This window comes from Phycodurus eques, unplaced genomic scaffold (genome assembly GCF_024500275.1).
Source record: "Phycodurus eques isolate BA_2022a unplaced genomic scaffold, UOR_Pequ_1.1 contig_232, whole genome shotgun sequence".
Taxonomy (NCBI): Eukaryota; Metazoa; Chordata; class Actinopteri; order Syngnathiformes; family Syngnathidae; genus Phycodurus; species Phycodurus eques.
The window spans coordinates 36,679-63,780 of NW_026904229.1; the positions used below are offsets into that span (position 1 = coordinate 36,679).

The 27,102-nt window shown below is 45.7% G+C and overlaps 1 protein-coding gene across 2 annotated transcripts in view; it reads right to left on the minus strand.

Moving 5' to 3' along the window:
- The window catches only part of klhdc8a (kelch domain containing 8A), a 38,078-nt gene extending 24,844 nt beyond the window's left edge, over positions 1–13,234 (minus strand). The window contains exons 1-3 of one of the 2 annotated variants that reach the window (XM_061670009.1): positions 13,209–13,234; positions 1,401–1,801; positions 1,008–1,218 (exon numbers count right to left, since the gene is read on the minus strand). In XM_061670009.1, coding sequence (XP_061525993.1) covers positions 1,008–1,218; positions 1,401–1,565 — 376 coding nt within the window. In that variant the 5' untranslated portion in view covers positions 1,566–1,801; positions 13,209–13,234. Of the gene's footprint in view, positions 1–1,007; positions 1,219–1,400; positions 1,802–3,513; positions 3,600–13,208 lie in introns of those variants that run through there. The other variant, XM_061670008.1, reaches the window with a different exon arrangement.
- Between the last annotated feature and the right edge of the window lie 13,868 nt (positions 13,235–27,102).

The window sequence follows — 27,102 nt, forward strand, 5'->3', positions numbered from 1 at the left end:
TGTCTTTTGTCCATTTTCTGTTTTGGGGATTTAAAGAAGAATCCAAAATGAGCACAAACGTCAGTATTAAAAATAGAAGTCGCTCGCTTTACGCTGCAGCTGCCGCTTGCTTTAGTTGCCATTTTGTTGTTGTTTAGTCAAGTGAGGCTTCCGTCCGTACAACGCGAATCACACGCAAAGCGCCTGACTCACCAGGTGAATTGAGTCAAAGGATTTAATGAGTTGATATTGGATTGCGGGGGGGGAGTATTGCAATGCATTGATGAGTCAATATTTTTACGCACCCCTCGTAGGGGTATAAATCGATACATGATAAATGAACCGTTACACCGTATTAATATTGTTGTAAAACACAATATTTGAGACAATATACTGTATTTATATGGCTTGAGGGCGGCCCAAAGGCCCTCCTGTCACTTTTAAAACACGGAAATGTGTTTTTAGTGTGAGTGGAAGCTAGTTGGCTATTTGCTAAACAGTGCAACTGCAATTCAAATTTTTAAAATCAGAAATTTAAAAAAATCTAAATCAAATCAAAATAGTCGCCAAACCCCTGCACACTATGCGACAGTTCAGTCAGTTTCGGTCGAGTTGCTTGCTGTATCTTTATTTAACGACTGTAAACCAAAAAAAAAAAAAAACAAGTACATTTTCTTCACAAATGTTTTGTGACAGTTGACAAAATGTTATAATGTTAATATGTGTATATGTTAATATGACAGATTACAATTTTGTTTTACGATTTTTCCTTATTGTAGCATCCTATAATGCATCTACACCTTATTAAAACATGATTATTTGTCTATCATCCAATCTACCAAAGAACACCAAACAAAACTTAAAATTTTGCATTTTCCACAGGCACATCATAACTGCTGCCCATCCCATAAATATACATGTTCATTCCAAATGGGGCATCAATTAAAAGCGAAATAAGTAAGACTTTCCAAAAGAATACTATTTATTGAAAGGAAGCATTGAACCAAGATAATATCTTCAATCCATACCTTTTACAGTGATGGACACACCCATAAGGGCTTCCCGCAGGGCACTCCTCTTCCTCCACCTCCCTTCCTCAGTGTTATACATTTCTACCACCTTTAATGGTCTCTGGTCTTCTCCCACTCCTCCCACCACGAGGATCTGTTTTCCAAGGACTGTCACAGCAGCTCCAGCTCGTGGGGTGGGCATAGAGGGCAGGCATATCCATCGGTCCCCCTACAAACAGCAACAGGCATTCTTTCAAGCAGTTACGTAATTAATACATAGTCTTTTAATTAATAGATCTCATTCTGAAAAAAAAACAGCACGGAATATTGCTTACACTCTATTATCAGCTCATTTACATCAGTTAAAGTGTTGCACTAACATTGGCAAACCAGGCCTGTTTTGTTTTGTACCTCTGGGGAGTACAGTTCCACGGTGGGGCATGGCCTCCCTGCAGCATCACAGCCCCCCAGCATGTACATCTGCCCTCCCACCTCTGATAGAGTGTGGTAAACACGGCCACTGGGCAGTCGTGCTAGTCTCTGCCAGTGAAACTCATGAGTTGAAGGCACCGCCATGGCCTCAGCAACTTACAAAGAGGTTAGCAGTAAGGAAGAATTTGCTGCGTTATGGAGATTTGGAGAGGAGATTGATGAGGGAATGAAGTGACGGAACAGAGCTACGACACTGAGGAGAAGACCCCAGTGGAGGAGCTTTATAGTAGTCGTGACGGTAAGTGGTGGTAGTGTTGGATTAGGACAGGACAAATCCCGACTTCCTCCCCAGGGTGAATTCACTGCTTTATATTTGGGCCCTGCAAAATAAATACAGAAAAGAAAAACAATTTACAGATAAAATATTAAAAAGTAAAGCGTAAAACTAAAGTGATTTTGATGAAGCTCTTGTGAGTGTAGTAATACCCACTAAGGCCTGGTACACACAAGGATTTTTTTTATTTTAAAATATTTTTTTTTATCTGTGACAGACCCCACACATAAAGACAAAAAAAAAAAAATCAGGCTCACAGTTTTAGGTCATATAGTGTGTGCTGTGATCCGATAAACTTAACACAGAACCACATACATAACGAATCTGTTCCGCCACCGGTCTCAAAAGTCTCGCGTGATCACATGTGATCACAAAAATGAAGACGGGCAGACACTTCCCAGCATGCGCCGATCTTTGCCAAGTGTCGCTGAATGGAATGGAGTCAGAAGTGATGTAGATAAATAAAAAAGAATTACTTTGGAAAATACTGCTTGCCGTCTGGGGAACCCACTTTTATACAAATAAAACACATCAGGTAAGACATGTTTGTTTTTATTTACTGCCGTTTATTGTTCCTCAGTTAGGTCGCTTCTTTGTTAGGCTACATTCCGTTCCATGTCACAATTCTCGGTGTCATGACGCGGGGAGATGTCAACTTCCTCTACACACATGAAGACTTTTTGGTCATAAAATACTGAATGCGGTCAATATTTAAGATTGTCAGCCCCGACCTGTTTCGGACCCTATTATTGGGACAAATCCACTCTTAACAGAGGAGAAGGATAATCTTATACCCTGTAGGATAATCTTGTTAACCATAAGAGAGTCTGGCGTTAGACGTGCTTGGTCGGGAAGGGGCAAATTCGGGACAAAAACAGCCCGATTCGCTTTAGGTGTGTACCGGGCCTAAGACTGTCTAGTCAGAGCCATGATGAGCTCTAATCAAACATAATGCCTGAACAAAGTAACTAATAATATTTATGTTAAGATATCAGGCAATCAATTAATGTTGCAATGTTCAATATTGTTGCTGTAGTATAAAGTGGTGCAGAAACATTGTAAATGAGAAACTTCTCAATTGCCTTACCTGGATAAATGAAGGAAAAACCACACTGAATAAAGTTATTTCACCCCCTCTTCGTTTGATATGAGGCATTATTATCGTAAGCGTGCTTCATTATTACATATTACTGCAACGTTAAGCATGTTACAACTACAAGGGAGGCACATTACAGTATGTATGCAAATATCACAAAAACCCTTCACTCTGGAAAACACCATAGGACTTTAAAGACGAGAACCACAAGGCAGGGTACGAGACTCCTACCAAATTGGTCACATACAACTGTGGTTCCCAACCTTTTTTGCACCACGGACTGGTTGAGACAAAGCATTTTTTTTCATGGACCGGCTGTCAAGGTGTGGCATATTTTTTTTTTTTTTATATATATATATATATATATATATATATATATATATATATATATGTGTGTGTGTGTGTGTGTGTGTGTGTGTGTGTGTGTGTGTGTGTGTGTGTGTGTGTGAACGTCTCCTGCTGGACCACCTCAAGAGTGTCACAGGTCCCCTGCTGGACCCCATGCAGTTTGCCTACCAAGCGAACAGGTCTGCGGATGATGCAGTCAACATGGGACTGCACTTCATCCGAGAACACCTCGACAGTGCAGGGACCTACGCGAGGATCCGTGTTCGTGGACTTCAGCTCAGCGTTCAACACCATTCTCCATCTCAGCGTCTCACCTGCCATGTGCCAGTGGATTTACAGCTTTCTGACGGGCTGGACACAACAGGTGAGCCTAGGGGAGGCCACCTCATCCACACGCAGCATCAGCACTGGGGCGCCCCAAGGTTGTGTCCTCTCTCCGCTGCTCTTCTCTCTCTACACGAACGACTGCACCTCAGCGCACCCGACTGTCAAACTCCTGAAGTTTGCAGATGACACCACTGTCATCGGCCTCATCAAGGACGGTGACGAGTCTCCATATCGACAGGAAGCGGAGCGGCTGGAGCTGTGGTGCAGCCGGCACAACCTGGAGCTGAACACGCTCAAGACTGTAGAGATGATCATGGACTTCAGGAGGCATCCTTTGCCACAGCTGCCCCTCACGTTGTCCAGCTGCCTTGTGTCAACCGTCGAAACCTTCAAGTTCCTGGGAATTACAGTCTCTCAGGACCTGAAGTGGGCGACCAACATCAACTCCGTCCTCAAAAAGGCCCAGCAGAGGATGTACTTCCTGCGGCTTCTGAGAAAGCACGGCCTGGCACCGGAGCTGCTGAGACAGTTCTACACAGCGGTCATCGAATCAGTCCTGTGTTCTTCCATCACAGTCTGGTTTGGTGCTGCTACAAAAAAGGACAAACTCCGACTGCAACGGACAATCAAAACTGCTGAAAGGATTGTCGGTACCCCCCTACCCACCCTTGAAGACTTGCACGCTGCCAGAACTAAGACAAGAGCGTGCAAAATCCGCATCCCGGTCACCAGCTCTTCCAGCTCCTTCCCTCAGGTAGGTGCTACCGATCCATGCAAAATAGAACTAGCAGACATCCCAACAGCTTCTTCCCTCTTACGATCAACTTCTTAAACACCTAACCTACAATTTCATTACAACATGCTGGCAATTTTTTGACTTGACTTTGTTGTCACATTTCTGTGGGGCCAATTATGTATTACTCGTCCACTCACTGTTGTTGTCTCGCCATGCTGCACTATTTGCATACAAATGCCAGAGTAGCATCTGCCAAGAGTGCCAGAGTAGCATCTGATCCATTTGCACACTGATTGAGGAGTATCTGCAACATTTGCACAACCAACATTGTCCCAGACTATCGCACAACTTGTCACTTTAAACCGCATACACTCCTTGAAGTCTCAGCGCCCTTTGCACAATGGTCATTGCACCGGACTATTGCAATATTAGTCATTCAAACTGCTCTAAGTGCAAGAGGACTATGCATCTTTTTGCACTAATTGTCAAAAAAAATAAAAATAAAATGTACCGGCATTACCAGATAACTAGCAACCCTTTACTGCTCAGTGACTGTTTTTTTTCTTTTGTCAATGTCTTTCTATCTCCAAAGTGTTCTGTAAATCGACTGTCTGTTGTCGTACTAGAGCGGCTCCAACTACCGGAGACAAATTCCTTGTGTGTTTTTTGGACATACTTGGCTGGACATACTTGGCAAATAAAGATGATTCTGATTCTGATATATATATACGTATATATATATAAATATATATATATATGCAGTCGCAGTTCGATGATCAACTTTGTGGTCGTGTCCGATGACACGACCACAAAGTCTTGGACACTTGGGTGAAGAGAGGGGCGGAGCTGTCAACTGATCACCACCTGGTGGTGAGTTGGCTCCGATGGTGGGGGAAGATGCCGGTCCGACGTGGCAGGCCGAAACGTATTGTGAGGGTCTGCTGGGAACGTCTGGCAGAATCCCCTGTCAGAAGGAGTTTCAACTCCCACCTCCGACAGAACTTTGCTCATGTTCCGGGGGAAGCGGGGGACATCGAGTCCGAGTGGACCATGTTCCACGCCTCCATTACTGAGGAGGCCAAGCTGTGGCCTGTCGTGGCGGCAATCCCCGAACCCGTTGGTGGACACCAACGGTGAGGGATGCCGTCAAGCTGAAGAAGGAGTCCTATTGGGCCTTTTTGGCCTGTGGGACTCCTGAGGCAGCTGATGGGTACCGGCTGGCCAAGCGGAATGCAGCTCTGGTGGTCGCTGAAGCAAAAACTCGGGTATGGGAGGAGTTCGGTGAGGCCATGGAGAAAGACTTCTGGACGGCTTCGAGGAAATTCTGGTCCACCGTTCGACGTCTCAGGAGAGGAAAGCAGTGCACCACCAACACTGTGTATAGTGGGGATGGGGCGCTGCTGACCTCGACTCGGGACGTTGTGAGTCGGTGAGGAGAATACTTCGAAGACCTCCTCAATTCCACCGACACGCCTTCCCATGAGGAAGCAGAGTGTGGGTTCTCTGAGACGGGCTCTCCTATCTCTGGGTTTGAGGTCACCGAGGTAGTTAAAAAGCTCCTCGGTGGCAGGGCCCCGGGGGTGGATGAGATTCGCCCGGAGTTCCTAAAGGCTCTGGATGTTGTGGGGCTGTCCTGGTTGACACGCCTCTGCAACATCGCGTGGACATTGGGGACAGTGCCTCTGGATTGGCAGACTGGGGTGGTGGTCCCCCTTTTTAAGAAGGGGGACCGGAGGGTGTGTTCCACCAACAGGGGGATCACACTCCTCAGCCTCCCTGGTAAGGTCTATTCAGGGGTGCTGGAGAGGAGGGTCCGTCGGGAAGTCGAATCTCAGATTCAGGAGGAGCAGTGTGGTTTTCGTCCTGGCCGTGGAACAGTGGACCAGGTCTGCACCCTCGGCAGGGTCCTCGAGGGGGCATGGGAGTTCGCCCAACCAGTCTACATGTGTTTTGTGGACGTTCGAGCGTGTTCCTCGGGGAGTCCTGTGGAGGGTGCTTCGGGAGTATGGGGTACCGAACCCCCTGATAGGGGCTGTTCAGTCCCTGTATGACCGGAGTCAGAGTTTGGTCCGCATATCCGGCAGTAAGTCGGACTCGTTCCCGGTGATGGTTGGACTCTGCCAAGGCTACCCTTTGTCGCCGATTCTGTTCATAACTTTTATGGACAGAATTTCTAGGCGCAGCCAAGGCGTAGAGGGGGTTCGGTTTGGTGGCCTCAGTATTGCATCTCTGCTTTTTGCTAATGATGTGGTTCTGTTGGCTTCATCAAGCCGTGAGCTCCAACTCTCACTGGAGCAGTTCGCAGCCGAGTGTGAAGCGGCTGGGATGAGAATCAGCACCTCCAAATCAGACACCATGGTCCTCAGTCGGAAAAGGGGGGCATGCCCTCTCCAGGTCGGGGACGAGATCCTGCCCCAAGTGGAGGAGTTCAAGTATCTTGGGGTTTTGTTCACGAGTGAGGGAAGAATGGAACGGGAGATCGACAGGCGGATCGGTGCAGCGTCTGCAGTGATGCAGACTTTGTATCGGTCCGTTGTGGTAAAGAAGGACTAAGCCGAAAGGCGAAGCTCTCAATTTACCGGTCGATCTTCGTTGCTACCCTCACCTATGGTCATGAGCTGTGGGTCGTGACCGAATGAACGCGATCCCGGATACCAGCGGCCGAAATGAGTTTCCTCCGCAGGGTGTCCGGGCTCTCCCTTAGAGATAGGGTGGGAAGCTTGGTCATCCGGGAGGATCTCAGAGTACAGTCGCTGCTCCTCCGCATTGAGAGGAGCCGGATGAGGTGGGTGGGGCATCTGATTCAGATGCCTCCCGGACCCCTCCCTGGTGAGGTGTTCCGGGCACGTCCCTTTGGTGGAGACCCCGGGGACGACCCAGGACACGCTGCAGAGACTACCTCCTTCCTGGGAACGCCTCGGGATCCCCCTGGAAGAGCTGGTTGATGTGGCTGGGGAGAGGGAAGTCTGGGCGTTCTGCTAAAGCTACTGCCCCCGCGACCCGACCCGGAAAAGCGGTAGAAAATGGATGGATGGATATATATATATATATATATGCGTGAGTGCATGTTTAAATGGTTGAAAGTCGCCTTTATCTCCCGCTCCTGCGGCGCACGTGTGAGAGAGATAGAGAGAGCACTGGGACCATGTCTCAATCATTGTTATGAATTCCATTTGAGTTAAAAGCGACCGGCTGCCTGCTGCAACATAATTCACTGCTTCTTCCAGATAGGACACACTATTATCAACAGCACCATCGCGTAAATGCACACCACATATGCCAACACAACGTACGCCGTTGTGTCTAGCTCGTGGGCACCACATACCTACATTATATTGAGCTGGCCCGCTACTTATTCATTGTAAATGACAAGTGTGAGCCTTCAACTCATCTGGACTACTAGTGAGCAAGCTAGCTACCCCGCACCTATATTACGAAGTCCTCCACCTGCAAGTCACCCACAGTTTTTCTTTTTACACACATCAATGCTGCTACATTTGTCACGGGAATAAAACCAAAAGTTGTTTCCCATTGAGATCACTAGTGTTGTCACATTTACCTTGAAAAAGTAACAGTTGCTTTACTGATTACTTGAGCTTAAAAGTAACTTACTTACTTCAGTGATTACTTGATTTCAAAAGTGCAAAAGTGTATATTAGATTACAAATAACTTTTTAGTTACTTTCAGCAGCTGCCAAGTGGCAGGAATATCACTTATCCACAGTCCAAAAAGAGCATTACCTTAACCATACCCATTGCTTTATAATACACGCCACAAAAGTTACTCAATAACATCACCAACATAAACCATCCATCCATCCATCCATTTTCCAAACCGCTTCTCCTCACTAGGGTCGCGGGCGTGCTGGAGCCTATCCCAGCTATCATCGGGGAGGAGGCGGGGTACACCCTGAACTGGTTGCCAGCCAACGGCAGGGCACATACAAACAAACAACCATTCGCACTCACAGTCACACCTACGGGCAATTTAGAGTCTCCAATTCATGCATGTTTTTTTTGGGATGTGGGAGGAAACCGGAGTGCCCGGAGAAAACCCACGCAGGCACGGGGAGAACATGCAAATTCCACACAGGCGGGGCCGGGGATTGAACCCCGGTCCTCAGAACTGTAAGGCAGACGCTCTAACCAGTCGACCACCATGCCGCCCAGACTGTAGCAACCCTGCATATTGTTCGAGTGTGTGTGTGAAGCAGCTGTTTAACTAGCAAAGCTGTGGGTGATTGACGGGAGTGGGGTGGGGGTGGCGGGGGAGAAGCACTTGCTTATGTGACAGTCAGTATTTAACTAATTTAGTGCCAGAGACGTGTTAATACGTTTTCACAAATCCATCTATTTAGTGACAAAGACGCATTAATACGTTTTACGTGTTTTTTTTTTTTTTTAAATTGTAATAGAGGGTTTGGCGCAGCTTCACAATATGTACTGTATCAAAGGCTTAGGAAAGATTTTAGCATGATAAATCGACACTCCGTTTTTCTCCGGTTCTGGTTTTTCCAGTTGAAAATGACCCAGTTGCTTACAATATTAACCCTTGTTTTTGTCTCAGCTTGTCATTGTCTCCAGCTTTCCATCCCACGCCGCTGCTTTATCAGACATTTTGTTGCCATCTTTTTATACAATATCTAGGGCCATAATCAGCAGAAGGATATGTGACATTGAAATGAAGAGATGCATTTCAGGTTTAGGGAAAATTGTGCTTTTGTGGAAGCTATTGCATTTTGTGATCATGAAGGTCGCTTCACTCCTGAAAATATATTTGATGTTGAAAACAGTAACATTGTAGTATGACCATGCTACTAAGAAATATAGTTAAACTTGTAACAACATTACTTGTAACGCCACCACTTCCCAACACTGCTAACTGAGAGACACAATGATACTTCTCACGCTGTGCTTCAGGGACCTTGCTGTTCCACTTGCCGTTAGTTTCAGCACTTTCAAACTGTTGTCAAAACATATCAAGAAGACATTTCTACTGTTAAAGGACACGGAATGCTAAAGCTAAAAACAGCACGAACAACAAAAAATTTGCTTCTCTTGACTGTGTTCTGTCATCTTGCCATCTGTGCTGCGAACTCAAAGAAAGTAACACTTCTGTATATAGATATACGAAAGTCTTCATAACATTAGTATCATGGTCTGTGCTTTTGTTAGATTATATTTAATTTTGTTTCATGTTTTCCTGTGTGCCCTGCGATTGGCTGGCAACCAGTTCAGGGTGTACCCCGCCTTTTACCCGAAAATAGCTGGGATAGGCTCCAGCACGCCCGTGACCCTAGTGAGGATAAGCGGTACAGAAAATAGATGGATGGATGTTTTCCTGTGTCCCATGTTGTTCATGTCTAGTGGGCTCATTTGGTATTTGTTGGCACCTGTTATCGTCAGCCCCTCTACCTTATGTCTTCCTATCAGCTCCCTCCAGCCACTCGTGTCTTGTCCAGGTGTTCCTTGTTGTCTCGTCAGTTTGCTTGAATTTTGTTCCGTAGTTTCGATCAGTGCTTGTTGGTTCATTGTTGATCTCGATTGTCTGTTCTCTCACGTCATGTTTCCTGGTCTCGTCTTGTATTCCCCTAGTGTTCCTTTGTTAATTTGTATTTAGATTTTTGGACTTAGTCAATTTAGCATTTACCTCCATGATCTTTGTTTGCCTTTTGTTTTGGAAATTAAAATATATTTATGGAGACTCCCCCACTCCTGCTTTGCCTCCCTGCTTCCCTGCACTTGGGTCATCCACCTTTTGCCTTATCTCAAACACCACCAAAAAACCTGATTGTAACAGAACGACCTTGCTCTGGCATCGCTCGTCCAGTGGCCACCATTGGACCTTGCTCCGGCAGCACTCTGCCAGCGGCCACCACCCAGCCTTGCTCCGGCTGCGCTTGTCTAGTGGCCGCCACTTTACCTTGCTCTGGTTGCGCTCGTCCAGCGACCACCACCCGAACGCTGCACGGCCGCCACCTGAACCTGCTATGCGGTCACCGCCCGATCCTCATGACTGGCCCCTGCATTGCCCGGCATCATGGCCGTCCACCTGAACAGCCTGTTAGAAACCCCTGTGCTTAGCGTCCTGGCCGACGTCCTGAATGGCCCAGTCAAGCACTGCATGTCTGTCTCTCACTCCTCTTCTGACCCCTAGTGAATCGCTCCTCCCACCGTTTCACAGGCTATGCGGGACAGCTGCTCAGCCAGGTTCTCCCCCGGTGTGATCATGCTAATGTGCAGTCCTTTGTCCTTCATTTCTCAACATGCCTCCTCCACCGTCTGGTATAGCCGAGTCCCATCCTTTGGCTTGATACGGTGTCTATAAGTGGAGTGGATCTTTCTCTGCTTTACTCGCTTCGGTGTAATCTTTGCATTTCTGCAAGATTGCTGAGGGATAGCTGTAATCAAAATGAATTTGGCTCCTTCTTTCCTCTAGCTTTGTGTAAAGTCTCGAATGAATTGGATTATTATGGACCGCTGCTTATCACCCAGATTCGCCAGAGCTCTCTGTACAATTGCTCGCTGTGCTCTCTCAATGCCTAGCAGTACTGTCTGGCGGATCTCCTCTAGCATTTTGTCCATAAATTTGATCGAAGATGACCCCTCATCCCTCTCTAGAACATAAAACAGGGTGTTCCAAAAGTCACTACGCACTCCCTTTTTAAAATTTTGTTTCAGGTATAATTTTTTGACAGATGTGAGGGCATCAGTATTTGACAGCTTAGGCTTTGCAGTTTTTGTAAATGTATCATTCCCTACCAGTTTGCAGTGTTGAAATATTGTCCCCAAGTTAAGTTCAGCACTAGTCTGAGAAGCTTTATGGCTGTAGCACTGCTTCAAGGCATGGTAAAATGTATGCTTTCCTTGGCAGGTTTCTCAAAAAAAGTATGTGTTCCTGACAAACCATGCAGTGGGACGCCTGCTCCTACCACCACTGATTTAAAAAAAACAAACTCCTGGTTCATGCGTTCCTGCAAAGCCATGGATACTCAATCCCGAGAGCTTCACTGGAACTCAGCCACAACAAAAGTGTGATTCCGCGGACACTTTGCTTCAGTCATTCTTCGGTTAATATTAGCAAACTCATATTTAATGTTATTCAGTTGATGGCTTGTGTCTTTTCAAAGTCCCGTATCGCCTCCAAAACATCTACCAGGTCTGCGCCATCGTTAGCCTGAGTATTAGAATTAGCTTTAGCCTTCTGTGTCAGAGAGGTGTTCTCTACGTCTCCTTCGGTTACAGTTTCATTTGCGGTACTTTTCGTGTTCATATCCTTTTTACTATACTCACCCAAGACGTGTTATTTCTTGAAGGGTCTACGACTCTTGGCTGCCACTCGAGCCTCATATCCATCTTTTGATGTCAAACCCGAATGTTTTCAGCCGTCGGTAAAAATAAAGAAATTATCCTCATTGTTCCGATACTTTGGGAGGGGAGTGTAGTTTATTTTCCTCACCACAGCCTATATGTTACACTGGACCTTTCGTGGCAAGCCAGATCTCAATTAACCCAGAAGCAACCTAGAAGACAACAAGCCACTCAGGTGTCAAAGACAAAGAGCAAAGTAGGAATTATGACAATGACAAGGGTTGTAAACGGGAAAGTATCTCAGCCAAGACACTCCGCTGAGTCAGAATGCTGACCTTGGGATCAATATGCTAGGGTGAGAAATAGCATGCAGTCGGCTCGAGAGTGAAGAAGGCAAGCAGCTTCTCCCGCAAAGTAAAAGAAATCTCTCAAAAGTTTAAAACTACTAAATCTACTAAATCAATGCACTTACCAATCACCAAATGGGAAGAAGACCTCTCCATGTCTGCTGACCGTAGCTACTGGATACAGATTTGTAACAATATGTTTAGAATGACAAAAAAAACACAAATCTACAGCTTATACATTATAATGTGCTCCATAGAACACACTTTACTCAGTACACTATGCATAAAATGGGCTTCTCTCTATCTAATATATGCGTCCAATGCACCAAAAATACCCCAGACACCTATTTTCATGCTATATGGGGATGTACACCAATTCAATGCTTTTGGTCTTCGGTTATACAAAAACTCTCGTATATTTTAAACTACAGAATTCCACTTTCCCCAAGATTGTGCATACTTGGCGATTTAGGCATAATTGACCTCCCTAATAAATATTCACAATCATTACTTGTCGCGTTAGCTACCGGGGAGAAAACAATTCTATTAAACTGGAAAAACAAACAAGCTATTAACATCAATCAGTGGCTAAATCTCATCATAGAATATATTGCGTTAGAAAAAATATCAGCAGATAAAAAAATCAATTACACATATACGTAGATAGCTGGTCACCTTTCCTCAACATGCTAAATCTAGACTCTTGATCTAGACTCTACACAGCGGTCATCGAATCAGTCCTGTGTTCTTCCATCACAGTCTGGTTTAGTGCTGCTACAAAAAAGTGACTACTCGTCACTTTAAACCGCATACACTCCTTGAAGTCTCAGCGCCCTTTGCACAATGGTCATTGCACCGGACTATTGCAATATTAGACATTCAAACTGCTCTAAGTGCTAGAGGACTCTGCATCTTTTTGCACAATTGTTTTTTGTCAATGTCTTTATGTCTCCGAAGTGTTCTGTAAATTGACTGTCTGTTGTACTAGAGCGGCTCCAACTACCGGAGACAAATTCCTTGTGTGTTTTGGACATACTTGGCAAATAAAGATGATTCAGATTCTGATTCTGATTGATTCCTTTGCCTGAATAGGGTGCCATTTGACATTTGACAATAGCAAGACTATTTTCATAAGTGTGAAAGTAAACAATGGAATTCTATATTCTTTGTTGTCGAGGTTGTTGTTGTTGTTTTATTATTATTCTATTTATTTCTTTTTCTTTTTTTCTTTTTTCTCTTTTTATTTTCACACATTTTAAATCGGTTTGCATGGTGAAAAGACACATACATGCTGTGGGGATCTTCTCCTCCTGTTTGCTGTTCTGGAATCTGTGGGGGCGGGACTTCACTCCTTCCTGATCTCGGGGGTGAGGGGGAACCACTGGGGCGACCTCCTGGGGAGTAGTGGGCCGGTGCTCCTGAGGCCGGGCCCCCCGAGCTGGATGACTGCCTGGTATTGGTGCTGACCTCTCATTCATGGCCCGCGGCTGCTCCTTGGTCGTCGTCCTTGTCTCCCCCCCCCCCCCTTATCGTTCCCTTGTCGGGTGCCCCTATCCGCCCTCCTTTCCAAAAAGCAAAAGCTTTGTGCATGTAAAATGGGATCAATTTACTTGCTTGTATGCGCAGACACACACCCCTAGGACTCTTTCACTGGGTGTGGGGTCTCGCACCTACTGCGACAAATAACTCATGAATATGCAAATCACGTGTGTATCCCCTCACTTACACTCTCGTCTTGTAGACTTTTATAATTCACATAATTAATGCCACCAAACTTCAGTTGTACAGTCGGGTTCACGACCCTTGTCCTGCATGCTTCTTCTCCTGTCCTTGTCCTGTTCTATCTTGTCCTGTCCTTTCCTCACAGGGTGTAGCACTACAGTCACATGCAACACTCATATTTAATGTTTCATTGTTGTCGATAATGTAATGATTTAGTTCTCTCATCCTGTTTACAATTAGTCTCTTGTCTTTTATTTATCTCTCCCTTCTAGAAACTTTATTCTGTTCGACTGATCAAGTCTGATTCTCAATAAACCTCAATTATAATACCAAAGCGGAAGCTTAAAAACTCCACTGTGACACAGTAAAACTTTTCCGGCATGAAAGGGATACAGATTTTTCATTCTGCTTGACCTAACAGCCAAACAGGACAACAAAATAAATAAATAAATAAAAGAAGGCCAGCAGTTAGCCTGTTCAAATTAGGCACTATGCACACTTAAAATATTTTTGTCCATCCATCCATCCATTTTCTACCGCTTATCCAAGGTCGGGTCGCGGGGGCAGTAGCTTTAGCAGGGACGCCCAGACTTCCCTCTCCCCAGCCACTTCATCCATCTCTTCCGGTGGGAACCCGAGGCATTCCCAGGCCAGCCGAAGGATGTAGTCTCTCCAGCGTGTCCTGGGTCGTCCCCGGGGTCTCCTCCCGCTGGGACATGCCCGGAACGCCTCACCAGGGAGGCGTCCGGGAGGCATCCGAATCAGATGCCCCAGCCACCTCATCTGGCTCCTCTCGATGTGGAGGAGCAGCGGCTCGACTCTGAGATCCTCCTGGATGACCAAGCTTCTCACCCTATCTCTAAGGGAGAGCCCGGACACCCTGTGGAGGAAACTCATTTCGGTCGCTGGTATCCGGGATCTTGTTCTTTCGGTCACGAACCACAGCTCCTGACCATAGGTGAGGGTAGGAACATAGATCGACCGAGAGAGCTTTGCCTTTCGGCTTAGCTCCTTCTTTACCACAATGGATCGATACAAAGTAGAAATTCTGTCCATAAAAGTTATAAACAGAATCGGTGCCAAAGGGCAGCCTTGGCGGAGTCCAACCCTCACCGGAAACGAGTCCGACTTACTGCCAGATATGCGGACCAAACTCTGACTCCGGTCGTACAGGGACCGAACAGCCCGTATCAGGGGGTTCGGTACCCCATACTCCCGAAGCAACCCCCACAGGACCCCCCAAGGGACACGGTCGAACGCCTTTTCCAAGTCCACAAAACACATGTAGACTGGTTGGGCGAACCCCCATGCACCCTCGAGGACCCTGCCAAGGGTGTAAAGCTGGTCCACTGTTCCAAGGCCAGGGAGAAAACCACACTGCTCCTCCTGAATCTCAGATTTGACTTCCCGACGGACCCTCCTCTCCAGCACCCCTGAATAGACCTTAACAGGGAGGTTGAGGAGTGTGATCCCCCTGCAGTTGGATCACACCCTCCGGTCCCCTTTCTTAAAAAGGGGGGACCACCACCCAAGTCTGCCAATCCAGAGGCAGTGCCCCCAATGTCCACGCGATGTTGCAGAGGCGTGTCAACCAGGACAGCCCTACAACATCCAGAGCCTTGAAGAACTCCGGGCGAATCTCATCCACTCCCGGGTCCTTGCCTTCGAGGAGCTTTTTAACCACCTTGGTGATCTCAACCCCAGAGATAGGAGAGCCCGAAAAATAATTTTGTATCTATAGTAATAAAGAGTAATTTTATATAATAAATAAGCCTCAACGGGCAGAGTCTTTAGTGATGGGTCACAGTGCTGCATAATTCTGTTGCTACAACAATGAAGAATGGGAATAATCTGTTTCTCTCCCCTGCTTGATGGGTGCCTCAACATTAATGTTGTCATTTAAATATTTATAGGAGCTTGAAATGGTGAAAGACTATCTAGCACAGCTGTTCCTGTGTCTGTGCTGGAATTAATGAGAGAAATTAGTAAACTGAATCTGGCAGTCTATGTTCTTGGTCATATAATGAGTGAGACTAAATTAGTTGTGGCTGACTGCTGGCACAAGCTTGTAAGGAGTGGTTTTCAATCCTTCAGTTATTGGCATTTTAAATATATGAACAACTGGAGATGTTCTTCATTACTTAAATTTTATGTGTCAGTTTCAGAGAAAACAATGACAAGTAAGATAATGTCATTGCATATCAGGTGTCATTTTAACTTATTTTAATATTGATCTTTTATCAGTCGTGAGGAAAATTGATAGAGGATTTACAAAAAAATAAAATTAAGTAGGATGATGTGAAAAAAATCTATTTTATTATATTATTATGGAGTCACGGTGGCCGACTGGTTAGAGCGTCAGCCTCACAGTTCTGAGGACCCGGGTTCAATCCCCGGCCCCACCTGTGTGGAGTTTGCATGTTCTCCCCATGCCTGCGTGGGTTTTCTCCGGGCACTCCGGTTTCCTCCCACATTCCAAAAACATGCATTAATTGGAGACTCTAAATTGCCCGTAGGCATGACTGTGAGTGCGAATGGTTGTTTGTTTCTATGTGCCCTGCGATTGGCTGGCAACCAGTTCAGGGTGTATCCCGCCTCCTGCCCGATGACAGCTGGGATAGGCTCCAGCACGCCCGCGACCCTAGTGAGAAACCGGAGTGCCCAGAGAAAACCCATGCTGGTACGGGGAGAACATGCAAACTCTAGATTGAAACCCGGTCCTCAGAACTGTGAAACAGACGCTCTAACCAGTCGTCCACCGTGCCTGTCTCAAATATCCATCCATCCATTTTCTGAGCCGCTTCTCCTCACTAGGGTCGTGGGCATGCTGGAGCCTATCCCAGCTATCATCGGGCAGGAGGCGGGGTACACCCTGAACTGGTTGCCAGCCAATCGCACGACACAAACAAACAACCATTCGCACTCACATTCCCACCTACGGGCAATTTAGAGTTTTCAATTAACCTACCATGCATGTTTTTGGATGTGGGAGGAAACCGGAGTTCCCGGAGAAAACCCATGCAGGAACATGCAAACTCCACACAGGTGGGGCCAGGGATTGAACCCCGGTCCTCAGAACTGTGAGGCTGACGCTCTAACCAGTCGTACACCGTGCCGCTGTCTCAAATATGTAAAGTATAAATACTGTTTACATATTCTAAACATTATGGTACCCATTTTATTAATTAATTAATTTTTAGTAGAATGCAGCCTATGGGGGGCACAAGTCAGTGCAAACTGTAGGCCGGTCCCAAGCCTGGATAAATGCAGAGGGTTGCGTCAGGAAGGGCATCCGGCTTAAAACTTTGCCAAACAAATATGAGAGTTCATCCAATGAATTCCATACCGGATCGATCGTGGCCCGGGTTAACAACGTCCGCCACCGGTGCCGTCAACCTGCAGGCCGCCGTTGGAAATTCAGCTACTGTGGGTCGAAGTCAAAGAAGAGGTGGAAAGCGGGTTCTTCGGCAGAAAGAGAAGAGGAAAGCACAGAGCCTAGAACTGAATTTGGGGACTTTGAATGTTGGGACTATGACAGGAAAATCTCGGGAGTTGGTTGACAAGATGATTAGGAGAAAGGTTGATATATTGTGTGTCCAGGAGACCAGGTGGAAAGACAGTACGGTTAGAAGTTTAGGGGCAGGGTTTAAATTATTTTACCATGGTGTAGATGGGAAGAGAAATGGAGTCGGGGTTATTTTAAAAGAAGAGTTGACTAAGAATGTCTTGGAGGTGAAAAGAGTATCAGATCGAGTGATGAGGCTGAAACTTGAAATTGAGGGTGTTATGTGTAATGTGATTAGTGGCTATGCCCCACAGGTAGGATGTGACCTAGAGCTGAAAGAAAAATTCTAAAAGGAGCTAGACGAAGTAGTTCTGAGCATCCCAGACAGAGAGAGAGTCATAATTGGTGAAGATTATAATGGACATGTTGGTGAAGGTAATAGGGGTGATGAAGAAGTGATGGGTAAGTACGGCATCCAGGAAAGGAACTTGGAGGGACAAATGGTGCCAGACTTTGCAAAAAGGATGCAAATGGCTGGAGTGAACGCTTTTTTCCAGAAGAGGCAGGAACATAGGGTGACCTACAAGAGCTGAGGTAGAAGGACGCAGGTGGATTACATCTTGTGCAGACGATGTAATCTGAAGGAGGTTACCAACTGGAAGGTAGTGGTAGGGGGGAGTGTGGCTAGACAGCATAGGATGGTGGTGTGTAAGATGATTCTGGTGGTGGGGAGGAAGATTAGGAAGACAAAGGCAGAGAAGAGAACCATGTGGTGGAAGCTGAGACAGAACGAGTGTTGTGCAGCTTTTTGGGAAGAGGTGAGACAGGCTCTCGGTGGACAGGAGGAGTTTCCAGAAGACTGGACCACTTCAGCCAAGGTGATCAGAGAGGCAGGCAGGAGAGTACTTGGTGTATCTTCTGGCAGGAAAGGAGAGAAGGAGACTTGGTGGTGGAACCTCACAGTACAGAAAATCATACAAGGAAAAAGGTTAGCTAAGAAGAAGTGGGACAATGAGAGGACCGAAGAGAGGCGAAAGGAATACATTGAGATGCGACACAGGGCAAAGGTAGAGGTGGCAATGGCCAAACAAGAGGCATATGATGACATGTATGCCAGGTTGGACACTAAAGAAGGAGAAAAGGATCTATACAGGCTGGCCAGACAGAGGGATAGAGACCGGAAGGATGTGCAGCCGGTTAGTGTGATTAAGGATATAGATGGAAATATGTTGACTGGTGCCAGCAGTGTGCTAGCTAGATGGAAAGAATACTTCAAGCAGTTGATGAATAAGAATAATGAGAGAGAAGGGAGAGGAGAAGAGGCAAGTGTGGTGGACCAGGAAGTGGCAATGATTAGTAAGGGGGAAGTTAGAAAGGCATTAAAGAGGATGACAATGGAAAGGCAGTTGGTCCTGATGACAATCCTGTGGAGGTATGGAAGCATCTAGGAGAGGTGGCTGTGGAGTTTTTGACCAGCTTGTTCAGTAGAATTCTAGTGCGTGAGAAGATGCCTGAGGAATGGAGGAAAAGTGTACTGGTGCCCATTTTTAAGAACAAAGGTGATGTGCAGAGCTGTGAGAACTATAGAGGAATAAAATTGATGAGCCACACAATGAAGTTATGCGAAAGAGTAGTGGAGGCTAGACTCAGGACAGAAGTGAGTATTTGCGAGCAACAGTATGGTTTCATGCCTAGAAAGAGTACCACAGATGCATTATTTGCCTTGAGGATGTTGTTGGAAAAGTACAGAGAAGGTCAGAAGGAGCTACATTGTGTCTTTGTAGATCTAGAGAAAGCCTATGACAGAGTACCCACAGAGGAACTGTGGTACTGCATGCAGAAGTCTGGAGTGGCAGAGAAGTATGTTAGAATAATACAGGACATGTACGAGGGCAGCAGAACAGCGGTGAGGTGTGGTGTAGGTGTGACAGAAGAATTTAAGGTGGACGTGGGACTGCATCAGGGATCAGCCCTGAGCCCCTTCCTTTTTGCAGTGGTGATGGATAGGCTGACAGATGAGTTTAGACTGGAATCCCTATGGACCATGATGTTTGCAGATGACATTGTGATCTGCAGTGAAAGCAGGGAGCAGGTGGAGGAACAGTTAGAAAGATGGAGGCATGCACTGGAAAGAAGAGAAATGAAGATTAGCCGAAGTAAAACAGAATATATATGCATGAATGAGAGGGGTGGTGGGGGAAGAGTGAGGCTACAGGGAGAAGAGATAGCAAGGGTGGAGGACTTTAAATACTTGGGGTCAACCGTCCAGAGCAATGGTGAGTGTGGTCAGGAAGTGAAGAAACGGGTCCACTCAGGTTGGAACGGGCGGAGGAAGGTGTCAGGTGTGTTATGTGACAGAAGGGTCTCTGCTAGGATGAAGGGCAAAATTTATAAAACAGTGTTGAGGCCAGCCATGATGGACGGATTAGAGACAGTGGCACTGAAGAGACAACAGGAAGCAGAGTTGGAGGTGGCGGAAATGAAGATGAGGTTCGCTCTCGGAGTGACCAGGTTGGATAAAATTAGAAATGAGCTCATCAGAGGGACAGCCAAGGTTCGATGTTTTGAAGACAAAGTTAGAGAGAGCAGACTTCGATGGTTTGGGCACATCCAGAAGAGAAATAGTGAGTATATTGGTAGAACGATGTTGAAGATGGAGCTGCCAGAGTCACGTACGTGGTTAGGGCGAGGGCGAGTAACGCAAGGCAAGAACATGGTGGACCCAATTGCAGGGAAGCAGGGAGGCAAGGCAGGAGTGCGGGAGTCTCAAAATAATATTTAATCTTCAAAAAGGGAAAATGTTGGATATATTGTAGAAGTTATCATTTATTTGCTTAGCTTGCATTAGTATTATGGACAATTTTTAGAAATAAAGATGTCTCGCCTTCAAGAAGATGACTCAGCAGGAATCATCTGAGAGAAGGACGTGGCCGGGACGTGGCAGGTGTTGGTGCCATGTTTTCACCTTGAAACCCTCCCCTTAGTGTGTTGTGTCTTGTAAACTTAGAAACCTCCCTATTTTCAAATAAATGCAGGAGCGACGGGAGAGATTGTTTCGAGCGTGTTGAGAGGCTGTAATCTGAACAATCTCCCATGCGCCCTCCTCATGAGAAAAAGAAACCAGCGTCTTCATTCCTTTTGTGTCTATTTTTTATAATGTTGGGCAAGATAAATCCAACAGAAAACTAAACAACAGATACCAATCAACTCAAAGTAACAAAGAAACACTCAAATATCTAAAACTGGAAACAAACTATGACCTGTGAGTAAGACGTGGAAATAGAAAGGGAGAATGACACCTGACAATGACATACCACAATGATAAAGCCAACTGACGACTATGACATGGCAAAGACGTGTCAACGACAATGAACCGACAAGAACTGAAAGAAACCAGGGAACTAAATACAAACAGATAGACAAGACAACGAGGAACACCTGGACAAAACATGAGTGGCTGGAGAGAGCTGATTGGTCGACACAAAGTAGACGAGAACAGGTGGGCACAACAACTTAATGAGCACACGACAAACATGGAACACAGGAAAACATGGAACAAAACTAAACACAACCCAAACCAAAACACAGACCATGACAGCCAGGCAAGAGAGCGAGAGGAACACCAAAGAGAAGGTTAATGGATGTTGTGAGGGAAGACATGATGGCAGTTGGTGTTCGAGAGGAGGATGCAGGAGATAGGCTTACATGGAAAAGGATGACGCACTGTGGCGACCCCTAACGGGACAAGCCGAAAGGAAAAGAAGAAGAATTCATTTTTAGTAGGATATTCCCCAAAGCTTTCACAATAAACGATAGTATCTTTTTTTATGCCATTGCTATAATGATATTCGAGCATAATAAAGAATTGTACACATCTTACAAAGTCTGCCCTGGTAATCAAACATATGAGCACAACTGTGTAATGTTCTCTCATTTACTAAATAAAAGTTGGCCTGCATTTCACAAGGAGGGCAAGTATATCAAAAGACAAAGTTATCCGTGTTCAAATAAAGTGCTGAACTTCAGAAAAATTAAAAAAGCTTGAATATCCCCCTTTCTGTTTGGCCTCTTGACACAACGGTGAAGTCTCAAACATCCGTCCATTTTCTGTACCGCTTATCCTCACTAGGGTTGCGGGTGTGCTGGAGCCTATCCCAGATATCTACGGGCGAGAGTCGGGGTACGCCCTGAAATTGGCAGGGCACATAGAAACTAACAACCGTTCGCACTCACATTCACACCTAGCAGCAATTTAGAGTCTTCAATTAACCTGCCTCACATGTTTTTGGGATGTGGGAAGAAACCGGAGTACCCAGAGAAAACCCACACAGGCACGGGCAGAACATGCAAACTCCACCTGTTCATAGTCAGAACTGTGAGGCAGATGTGCTCACCAGTTGACCACTGGACGATACTTCAAAGACCTCCTCAATTCCACCGACAAGCCAAGGGGGACCGGAGGGTGTGTTACAACTACAGGGGTTCACACTCCTCAGCCTCCCTCCTCCCTGGTAAGGTCTATTCAGGGGTGCTGGAGAGGAGGGTCCGTCGGGAAGTCGAATCTCAGATTCAGGAGGAGCTGTGTGGTGTTTGTCCTGGTCGTGGAACAGTGGACCAGCTCTACACCTTCGGCAGGGTCCTCGAGGGTGCATGGGAGTTCGTCCAAGCAGTCTACATGTGTTTTGTGGACTTGGAGAAGGCGTTCGACGTGTCCCTCGGGGAGTCCTGTGGGGGGTGCTCCAGGGGTATGGGGTACCGAACCCCCTGATACGGGCTGTTCGGTCCCTGTACGACCGGAGTCAGAGTTTGGTCCGCATATCCGGCGGTAACTCGGACTCATTCCCGGTGAGGGTTGGACTCCACCAAGGCTGCCCTTTGTCACCGATTCTGTTCATAACTTTTATGGACAGAATTTCAAGGCGCAGCCGAGGTGTAGAGGGGGTCCGGTTTGGTGGCCTCAGTATGGCATCTCTGCTTTTTGCAGATGATGTGGTTCTGTTGGCTTCATCAAGTCGTGATCTGCAACTCTCACTGGAGCAGTTCGCATGCGAGTGTGAAGCAGCTGGGATGAGAATCAGCACCTCCAAATCTGAGACCATGATCCTCAGTCGGAAAAGGGTGGCGTGCCCTCTCCAGGTTGGGGATGAGATCCTGCCCCAAGTGGAGGAGTTCAAGTATCTTGGGGTCTTGTTCCTACCCTCACCTTTGTTCACGAGCTGTGGGTCGTGACCGAAAGAACAAGATCCCGGATACAAGCGGCCGAAATGAGTTTGCTCCGCAGGGTGTCCGGGCTCTCCCTTAGAGATAGGGTGAGAAGCTCGGTCATCCAGGAGGATCTCAGAGTAGAGTCGCTGCTCCTCCACCTCGAGAGGAGCCAGATGAGGTGGCTGGGGCATCTGATTCGGATGCCTCCCGGACGTCTCCCTGGTGAGGTTTTCCGGGGACGACCCAGGACACGCTGGAGAGACTACGTTCTTTGGCTGGCCTAGGAACACCTCAGGATCCCCCCGGAAGAGCTGGATGAAGTGGCTGGGGAGAGGGAAGTCTGGGCGTCCCTGCTAAACCTACTGCCCCCGTGACCCGACCTCGGATAAGCGGTAGAAGATGGATGGATGGATGGATGGATGGATGTAAGCATCGACCTTTCATTTGATAATCCACGTCAATATAGTGAATTGTTGAGGAAGGGTACGTAACAAACTGCAAAGAACTTTCCCTATTTACTTCTGGCATTTTTTTCTTTTTACTGCAGCGAGTTCAAAAATTTAAGTCAAGGCAGCCGCTACGATTGTTAATAGTGTCTTGCTGTGACATGCCGCCTCGCCGCCAACATGCCAAGAGGGCCAACTTCAACGTAAAAGTTTCATATATTTGTACATTGGACATTAATGCCATTTTCTGCTTTTATTTTGAAGTTGGCCACGAAGCGCTGTGCCAGCCGTTAATGAAGCCTTAACCATACGTTCGCTCCCGGGTGGCTGGCTGACAAGGTTGTGGGCACTGCTACAAATGAAGCACTTTTCATATACAGGTGCCCGCATTTTAAATGTAAAAAAATTGCAGACGATCAGGCTCATTTAATCGTGGCATCAAAAATTGCGATCGTGATTAAAATTCTATTAATTCTGCAGCCCAACAACACTGTATGACAGGAACGATGGGTGAAATGACATTGCTAACGTTGCATTCCTTGCAGCTTTGGTTGACTATATTAACAAAATAATTTATCTATTCTTATGTTACAAAACAAAATTAATTCAATATTATCACAGTGTGATCTTATAGTGTTTTAACTAAAGCATTCTGATACAAATAATAATTGTCCTAGTAATCCATTGTCACAATTATGTACTGTATTACAAAATAACACATTCAATCCCATTTACACAGTGTCCCTGAACGCCCCTTGCACACTCACGCGACTGCGGCGTGCCTGCCTACAGTAGTTTCATTCTGAATAGGGGAAAAACCTATTTCCAAACAGGTCCCTCTGCTCGTCACTTTTAATATTACAGTTGATTCACTGTATATTACAGTACACCAACATCGCAGCGGACCCTGCAATGTGACTATTGCGCCCACATACATTGCGATGATGATGATCAAACAAAATATCATGCAGCCCTAAACTGAACCGATTTATAGGTTATGCCAATTATTTTGCCTTGAGTTTGTTGTCACATTTCTGTCGGGCCAATTATACATTACTCGTGGACTCACTGTAATCGTCTCGCCACGCTACACTATTTGTATATCTGTTGTTGACCAATACTGGCCACTCCTGAGTAGCATTGGCACCATTTGCACAATCGACTGAGTAGTATACGCAACATTTGCACAATCGACATTGTCCCAGATTATCGCACTACTAGTCACTTTAAACTGCATACATTTCTTGAAGTCTCGGCACCCTTTGTACAGTGGTCATTGCGCCGGACTATTGCTCTATTGGTCATTCAAACTGCTCTCATTGCTAGAGAACTCTGCATCTTTGCACAATTGTCAAAAAAACAACAACAAAAAAACAAACAAACACAATAATTGTACCGACATTACCAGATTACTAGCAACCTTTTATTGTTCAGTGACAACTTTATGTCTCAAAGGTATTCTCCGTCAATTGACTGTCTGTTGTCATATTAGAGCAGCTCCAACTACCGGAGACAAATTCCTGTGTGTTTTTGACATACTTCGCAAAATAAAGATGATTCTGATTCTGATTATGTTTTGTTTCATAACGACGTTTCACATATCCCGATGCACTTTTAATAAAAGTTCCCAATCTGAACTTCCCACTGAGAAGTATAAACAAAAATGACTCTGGCCATTTCATTCTAAGCGCCATTAGTTCCAAATGTTCTCTTCCTTTATCGGTAATCTTTAACTAAACTTCCAAGCTGAGTCTCTTTCCCTCACTCCTGCTACGTTTCTCCTTGTCTCTATCTGGGCGTGCAATCAGTGATTACCGCTTGATATGCAGATTTGATTAGCTGAAGGAGGTGGCTGAACTTGCATGTGATTGGTCAGTACGGTTCGTCAGTACCGTACAGCCGTAAAGTTGCGCTGCTTAAAATAGAGGCACCCTGTATGTCTTGAGTCATAACCTTTCTTTTTTGGCTATGGTGTGGGTCCATATGGGACTGCTTCTGGGTCCGCATGCGGATCGCGGGCAGCCAGTTAGTGACCTCTATTTTAAACGATGTTGCCATGATCGAGCGAGCCCGATCAAGCTGTTTAGTTCCTTAGCTAGTTAGGGCTAGCGAACGTAATAGTTAACTTTCTCTAAAATGTCCCATTGTGTGCATATACGGAGCCAATTCCCTTCCGCCAGTGGCTTGCTGCATTCTGTGCGGCGCGCAGGCTGTTACCACAATAATGAAAATGTATTGCTCCAGAAAAATGTCTTGTGTCAAAAATATGCATGGTAGGTTAATTGAAGTCTCTAAATTGCCCGTAGGTGTGAATGTGAGTGTGGATGGTTGTTTGTTTGTATGTGCCCTGTTGATTGGCTGGCAACCAGTTCAGGGTGTACCCCGCCTCCCGCCCGATGATAGCTGGGATAGCCACCAGCACCTTGTGAGGATAATCGGCTCAGAAAATGGATGGACATTGCATATGGTAAAAAAAAAAACAGCAGGCGTATACAAGATACCAAATCACAGCTATCACATTCACTCATCTTTCCACTTCTAATTTTTATATTATTCTTTATGGCCAGCCTTTGTCACAACTTCTGAGGCCTGTAATCTCTAACTTTTTTTCATTTGTTATTCATCTATTTGATGACTGTACAATTGTGATCAGATTGCTTCCTGCCATCTTCCCTCTTAAAAATAGGAGTTTTGTAACCACCAACTTGAGCCAAAATGCACACTACACTCACCCGCCGTTCAAAAGAAACTTTAAACAAAATCGGTGTTTTGACATTGAGGAAATGAAGCTTTTTTGCCCCACATTGAGATCTCAACTACTGTTACCAACATACAAAATGAGAAAAAGATCAAAATAAAACTAACCTTTATCTGTGGAAATATTTTTGTGTGGATGTGGCAGCAAACTATGAATCTATACAGTAGCTTGCCCTGGTGGATGCAATTTAACTGACAAAGGAACATGTTTTTAGAACATGAATTGTATAATCTATTAAATAAATACTACAATTTGTCCATAAAATAATCCATTGGCAGCCTTGCAGACACATTCTTTGAAAAGGTGTCTTAAAAGTTGTTAGATATATTGTAGAAGTTATCATTTATTTGCTTAGCTTGCATTAGTATTATGGACAATGTTTAGAAAGAAAGATGTCTCGCCTTCAAGAAGATGACTCAGCAGGAATCATCTGAGAGAAGGACGTGGCCGGGACGTGGCAGGTGCCATGTTTTCACCTTGAAACCCTACCCTTAGTGTGTTGTGTCTTGTAGCTTAGTACGTTATGTCTTGTAAACTTAGAAACCTCCCTATTTTCAAATAAATGCAGGAGCGACGGGAGAGATTGTTTAGAGCGTGTTGAGAGGCTGTAACCTGAACAATCTCCCATGCGCCCTCCTCATGAGTAAAATGACCAACGTCTTCATTCCTTTTGTGTTTATTCATTATAATGTTTGGTGAGATAAATCCAACATTAAATTGGTCCTTCGAGCCGGATGTCAACACACCCGAGGATTCCAGTTGTGGAGCCGACACCCAGTTAAGAGACCGTGGCCACGGCAATTGAGACCCTTTCCGGGACTGGTCTTCGTACTCCTCAACTGGGATCTGAAGGTTGACGACAATCCACAGGATTGAAGACGACTGGTGAGTTAAATTTTTAAAAAAAAATTTGAATGTATCGCGCGACAAAGAAGTCTGCGGCGAAATAAACCTTGTGTAATACTAGTCACTGGCAAGTAAATGGACGGCGGAGTCCTACAAATTCCGCATGGACGGCGGAGTCCTACAAATTCCGCATGGACGGCGGAGTCCTACAAATTCCGCATGGACGGCGGAGTCCTATACGTGCTAAAATTCCGTGTTAAAATAAAAAAAAAAAAAATTTCAAAAAATAAAGGACGGCGGAGTCCTAGACGTACTTAAAATTCCGTGCCTTTGTGTTTCCGTGTTTCCATGTTTTCGTGTGTTTGTTAAAACGTTACTAATTTCGTGTGTGTGTGTGTGTAAAAGTTTGGATGTAAGAGACTGGATTGTAAGTGACAACTGAGTTTGGAAGCAGAGGCAAGAAACCTCCGCCCCATTCGGGGTAGAAGGTTGAGGTTTACCAGAACTCAGACATTCATTGTCACCCAGTCATATTTTGAATAAAGTCAGTATTAGGTCACTCTAGGTGCAAATAAACTGACTTCCAAATTCACAAAAATGGGAAACAATAACAATAAAACGAATCCAACAGAAAGCCTGACGTGTAAAGACTGGCAATGTGTACAACTTCAAAACCCTTCCAAAATAAAACCACCATGTG